Raw genomic sequence first — 6,766 nt, forward strand, 5'->3', positions numbered from 1 at the left:
AAAAAAAAAAAAAAAAGAAACTGGGAGGTATTTTGGCCCCTTAGTGCAGAGTTTGCAATCACAAGTCTCAGTGGTAATCGAAAGGTGATCAAGAAAAGCCTTTGCTGGCCTTCCTGGACTAGCCTCCTTGCCTGCGGAAACCTAAAGTGCCTGCCAATCCTTCCTCTATCTGATCTGGCCAAATTTCCTATCTTTGTCCTTACTTTCTTTGTCTATAGCTCCCTGTGACCTTTAGGATAAGTCTTTAAAAGTATTAAAACATCTAGATGCCAAGCTCACCATCTATTGGTAATAGATTTCTTTGCAATTGGGCCCTTTCACACATTAGCTAGGACACAAACTCCACTGCCCACCAGCTCTTTAATCCTCTCTACCTTGGTATACTGCATTTCTTGCAATTTGAATTTATATAACTGTAAATTCTATTTCAGGACACTGAAAAATGCACCTGCTATTTTGCCTGAGGGACCAGAGACACGTGGAAAGTTTAACAGTAGTAGCCCACAACATGTACCACTCGCAGCTGGACTTTCACTGAATTTCTACACTGCAACCAAAGGTCAAGACAATGGTGAATCATGGAAAGACTTCAACTTTGAAAGCCTTACAAACAAAAGAGAGAGGATGCATTCATTCAAAATATTGGCTTTTCTTTCCAACAATTTTTCCATTTTACACTGGGAGCTTCTTTTCAAACACTGCACAAAACAGTCGCAAACCAACAGTTATGAATTCCCTTGCTTTAATATCCATTTCCCTTTGGCCGTCTCATGTGAATCAAATTTCCAACAGCAAAAACAGAGTGATGTTTGCCTTTCTGAGTTCCAGTGCACTGCTTTGGGATACTGAGAGGCTCCATCACCCTATGACCCACAAAGATGATCAGAAAATCAGAGTAAAGGTTTAAAATACTCCCATCTTGTGGCAGTTTTGAAATATGGCAGCCTGAATATGACAGCCCTGACTTACCAGTCCTTATTGTTCATTTGTCCCTCTGCTGTAGACAAGATTCCAGTAAAGTCAACATACCTGGATGGAGAAAGTTCTAAAACCATCAAGGAAGTGGAAAACTTGTAAACTAAAATCTACAAAACATTAGACTGGGTGCAGTGGCTCTTGTCCAAGCACTTTGGGAGGCTGAGGTGAGAGGATCCCCTGAGGCCAGAAGTTAAAGACCAGCCTGGGCAACAGAGCACGACCCTGTCTCTACAAAAAATAAAAATTAGCTGAGAGTAGTGGTGCATACGTGTTGTCTCAGCTACTCAGGAGGCTGAGGCAGGAGGATAGCTTGAGCCCAGGAGTTCAAGGCTGCAGTGAGCTATAATCGTGCCACTGTACTCCAGTCTAGGGGAGAGAGCAAGGTCCTGTCTCTGAAAAAAAAAAAAAATACAATTAAAAAAAAAACACCACTGATTATTGCCACCACAACCAGCAGCTAGTCATGGGTCCCTCTAGTTTTTTACCAGCTGTCATCATAATGTGTCTGTTTGCGTTTTTACATTGCTTCTACACATTTTCCATGCTTCTACAAGGTCTCTATTGTCAAACGGATTGTCAGGCATCTGAGGACACCATCAATTTTTTTATTATTTATTTATTTATGTATTTATGTTAGAGACGGAGTCTCACTCTGTCACCAGGCTGGAGTGCAGTGGTGCTTTCTCAGCTTACTGCAACCTCCGCCTCCCAGGTTCAAGTAATTCTACTGCCTCAGCCTCTGGAGTAGCTGGGACTTCAGGCAGGCATCACCACACCTGGCTAATTTTTGGCTGGTCTTTAACCTTGGCTAATTTGACAGGGTTTCACCATGTTGGCCAGGGTGGTCTCAAACTCCTGACCTCAGGTGATCTGCCTGCCTCAGCCTCCCAAAGAGCTGGGATTACAGGTGTGAGCCACAGCACCCAGACAATTTTTATTAAATTTTTTTCAAATATTTGTTTTATGTTCCACTTAGACCTTAATCTGTTTTTGTTTTCACCTAATATATAGTGTTATATGTTTCTCATGTGAAAAATTTAAAAATTTTAAAATGTCAGCTGGGCGTGGTGACTCACACCTGTAATCCCAGCACTTTGGGAGGCTGAGGTGGGAAGATTGCTTATCTCAAAAAAATAAAAATAAAAATAAATTTAAAATGGACTTGTCTTGAAAACAAACAAAAAATCCTTTAGAATATCATAGAAGCTCTTGAACTTTTTTACTCGGAAGTTTTTACTTTACTTTTAATAGTCTTTTATCAAATGTTAAAAAAGCTCAAAGCACCATGACCTAGTCTTTAGTCTATCCAACAGGTTTTCCTGTGGTTAGTCTCATCCTGGTTAAATTTTGAATAATTTAAAACAAAGCTACAAAAAAAAAAAAAAAATTCCTCTGAAGCCCTGCACTTAAAATCTGAGTGTTTTTACCTCATAAAACCTAACATTATTCCATTCTCTGAGTCCTGGTACCTTTGTACCTGGTACCTTCAGGTCTTAGCCTCTGTGGTGACTACTGAATAACGATTAGTTTACATGCCCATTTTCCGCACTAGACTCTGAGCACCTCAAGGGTGGGTGAACTTGTTAACCTTTGTACCTCTGGCTCCTAGCCCAGAGCCTGGCTGAATCCCTACTGAATTGTGGTCAATATTACAAGGTTTAGCGCTTATTTGTCTCTGACATTTTCCTGTGGCCACCTGTATTCTCTCCACCATCTCAGGACAACGAACCCAAGGGCAGATACCACCATTTATACTTCTATTATAATTTTTATTGATAATGAATTAGGAAAAGTGCTACCTTCGCCTCCAGGAGGACAAGATTCTCACATCCAAAGAGCAGAAAAGCATGACTAAGAGGCCAGCAAACTAATCTTGAGATACCTATTCAGGTGTCCCTGACAGGCCATGAAATTATCCTGGTCTCACAGGCCCCAGCCTCAAAAGAAGTGAATTGGAAAACTCTTTAGAGAGCGTCCCCAAATCATGGACTTCCTTATCTTCTTTTTCCTTCTTCCATTCATACTAAAGCATGTTGTTTTAAACTACAAGTTCTTCGCTTAAATTTTTATTTCCTAGTTTTTCCAAATATATAATTAACATACAAAATATGTTTTAATGGAGAGATAGGTAGAAAGAGAGAGGAAAAGAGAAAGAAAGAGAGAGAGAGATCAATCCTATAAATCTGATGTTTGGTGAATTTACTGGAAATAAAAGGAGTAAGTTGGAGAATAATCCAATTCTTGTTATCTGATAAAAATGGAATATATTCTATTCAATATAAACTACTGTCAAAACTCTTCAAGGATATTACATGGGGACATGGGGCAAGTGTATTAAGATTTTTGATAAGCAGTTATAGTCAATTCCACAATTCCTTGACAGGAGGTTGTGTCTACCAGATTGTTTCTAAAGAAAGGTCATGATTTGGAATGTGGTTGTTAATTGTTTTCATACTAATCTTCCCAAGCTCTTGTAATAACGGACAAAGTTTTATTAACTTTATTACCTTCTGCATTTTGTGGAGAGAAAACACCAGCTCAAGTCTACGTAATGAATGTAGAGTTAAGGTAAGACAAGGACTCTTGATGGCCATCTTACTGCTCCACTTGAGGGAGAAGTGTGAAAAGGACTCAATTAATAACATTCCACCAGGTGCAGTGGTTCAGGCCTGTAATCCAAGCACTTAGGAAGGCCAAGATGGGAGAATCACTTGAATCCAGGAGTTTGAGACCAGCCTGGTCAACATACCGAGACCCCATATCTATTTTATAAAAAAATTTAAAAAAAAAACAAAAACAACAACAGCAATAAGAAAACGATGTTCACCTCAGCAGTCCTCCTTTTTTTTTTTTTTTCTTTTTTCTTAGAGACAGGGTCTCACTATGTTGGCCAGGTTGGTCTCAAACTCCTGGCCCCAAGCAATCCTCCTGCCTCAGCCTCCCAAAGTACTAGGATTATAGGCAAGAGCCACCGTACCCAGCCCAGTTCTCCATCATGATTGCACACCGGAATCACTTGGGAAACTTTAAAAAAACACTGCTGGCCAGGCACAGTGCTCACGCCTGTAATCCCAGCACTTTGGGAGGCTGAGGTGGGTGGATCATCTGAGGTCAGGAGTTCGAGACCAGCCTGGCCAACATAACGAAACCCCATCTCTATTAAAAATACAAAAAATTAGCTGTGCATGGTGGCGGGCACCTGTAATCTCAGCTACTTGGGGGGCTAAGGCAAGAGAATCACTTGAACCCGGGAGGCGGAGGTTGCACTAAGCTCAGATCACGCCATTGCACCCTAGCCTGGGCAACAAGAGCAGAACTCCATCTCAAAAACAAAACAAAACAAACAAAGAAAAAACACTGCTGCCCCCACTCCCAGAGAGTCTGCTGTAATTGGTCTAGAAGACAGCATTTTCAAAGTTCCTTGGGTGATTTTCATGTATAGCCAGGTTGAGATTCACTGTCCTTGAAGGCCCCAACACACACTTTGCCCAACTTAATATGACTTATTTAAGATCATCAATTGCTAACTGTCCTCTTGAAGTAATTTTCAGATAATCTACTTTTGTGCTAACTGCTCTGAGTGAAAGGACACCTTACCTTGTTTCTTACTACTTAGGGACCAACACAAGGTCAATATTCCTTGACCTTGAGGGTCAATATTTAAATATTAACTATTAACAATGTTTAACTATTTATTCCATTAATATTTACCTATTTAACTATTCTATTAATATTTAACTATTCCATTAATATTTATCCTAATCAAAAAGCCACTTTAAAAATGAGTCTTTCAATAAGTTATTTATATATTATAGCTTAATTCTTTCTACCTCTCTACTTAACTACTTAATTCCTTGCAAAATGTCTCATTTTCTTGATCCTGAAAAGAATTTCTAATTGCCTGAGCTATAGGTAAGGTTAAAGATACTCAGCTAGGATCTGTTATGCTAAATGTGAAATCGGCTATGTCTAGTCACACAGAACTCATCTAATTTCGTTCTCCTCAACACTTGGTACTAACTAAATGAAAACCTGATGGCTAAAAGGGAGTTCTAGCTCTTCTTTTTTAAAATTGGCTCTAGTTCCTCTTTATCTGAATCTTCATTTCACTGGACGTACCTGAGGCATAGGCATTTTTATCAAATACTTTGGTGAAAATCAACTTGCATACATGAACATTACTGATATGATGGCAAAGAACACAAACCAAATTGGTAAATGAACAGGTGAAACTAGTCTTTTAAAATAAGTAATTGTTTACAGGAATCTAGAATTGCAGGTACTGTAATTCAAAACCAACCACTTACATTTTCTAGGAGGCAAACAGCAGCAGGATTCCCACGAAATGCTCTTGCTGTGAATGCATCTGCTATGAAAATAGGAATCTTCATTTTCCTTGCAAGCTGTTTTTGCAAGTTCTCAAAATTGCTGGTAGCCTGCTTTATGTCTTCTTGGGGAAAAAAAAAGAAAATCAAAAAGTTAATGTTTTACTTGGTGTCCAGATGCAAAGAACAGTTCCCAGACACAAAGTCAAGCAATTATTCAAACATACTACATTTAAAGTCGTATAATCCCCTAACTTCTTTTTTTTTTTTTTGAGACGAAGTCTTTCTCTGTTGCCCAGGCGGGAGTGCCGTAGCACTGATCTCGGCTCACTGAAACCTCTGCCTCCCCGGTTCAAGCGATTTTCCTGCCTCAGCCTCTCGAGTAGCTGGAATTACAGGCACCCGCCACCACACCTGGCTAATTTCTGTGTTTTTAGTAGCATCAGGGTTTCACAGTGTAGGCCAGGCTGGTCTCAAACTCCTGACCTCAGGTGATCTGCCCTCCTCGGCCTCCAAAAGTGCTGAGATTACAGGCGTAAGCCACTGTGCCCAGCCAATCCCCTAACTTTTTAAAACCTCTAAAATGAAATTCATTTTAAAATACTGGCTAAATTGATTTTTTCCCCATATTTTGTATTGACTTTTCATATTATACATAGAAGTTAGCCGCACAATCATAGTCTTTCTTACAGTAGCCAGAACTAGCTTAGGCTCTGTTTTTAATGATGTGCATGAAACGTCCAAGAGGCATGTATGTTGCTTACAGTCTCCCAATGAATATTATTACCCTTTTTTAAAAGAATGCATTTTTAATTTAAAAATATGCTCATTATAATACACTTGGAAAATAAAGACCCATAAGTGCACAAATTAGCAATAACATTATGAATGTTCTGGATGTACAGCTTTTATCAGAATTTTTACCCACTTAACAGTAAATTGCCCCTCTGTATTCACAGAGGATAGATCCCAGGACCCCCTGAGGATACCATAGTCCCACAGATGCTCAAGTCCCTTATATAAAATAGCATAATTGGAGGGCCATTCCAATACAATTGGAAAATACTGTAGAGCATGAGTATTTTCCAAAGACACCAAATGCTTCAAAAACATCATTTTAATGATTCACAATATGTTTACGGATATGCTCTAAGTTGTTTAACCATATCCCTTTGGGTGAATATTTAAGTTGTTTCTAATTTTTCACTTATAAAGATAATACAGTGATCAAACCTGCTGAATGTAAATTTTGTTCTGTGTTCCTGATTATTTTATATATATTCCTAAAAGTGAAATCCCAGGGTCAAAGTGTACAGATGTTTTAACTTAAACAGTTAAATTTATCTGCAGAAAAAGTATACCAATTTAGACAGTATATGAGAGTGTCTGACTAATTGCTAATCTGATAGGTTTTTTTTTTTTTTTTGAGATGGAGTCTCGCTCTGTCGCCCAGGCTAGAGTGC

At 39.0% G+C, this 6,766-nt stretch overlaps 1 protein-coding gene across 1 annotated transcript in view; it reads right to left on the bottom strand.

Annotated features, from left to right (window-relative positions):
• PBLD (phenazine biosynthesis-like protein domain containing) overlaps positions 1 to 6,766 on the bottom strand; it is a 50,918-nt gene that overhangs the window by 17,042 nt on the left and 27,110 nt on the right. Inside the window, exon 2 of the mRNA XM_011927084.1 lies at positions 5,286 to 5,428. Coding sequence (XP_011782474.1) covers positions 5,286 to 5,369 — 84 coding nt within the window. The 5' untranslated portion in view covers positions 5,370 to 5,428. The remainder of the gene's footprint in view (positions 1 to 5,285; positions 5,429 to 6,766) is intronic.

This window comes from Colobus angolensis, unplaced genomic scaffold (genome assembly GCF_000951035.1).
Source record: "Colobus angolensis palliatus isolate OR3802 unplaced genomic scaffold, Cang.pa_1.0 Scaffold12, whole genome shotgun sequence".
Taxonomy (NCBI): Eukaryota; Metazoa; Chordata; class Mammalia; order Primates; family Cercopithecidae; genus Colobus; species Colobus angolensis.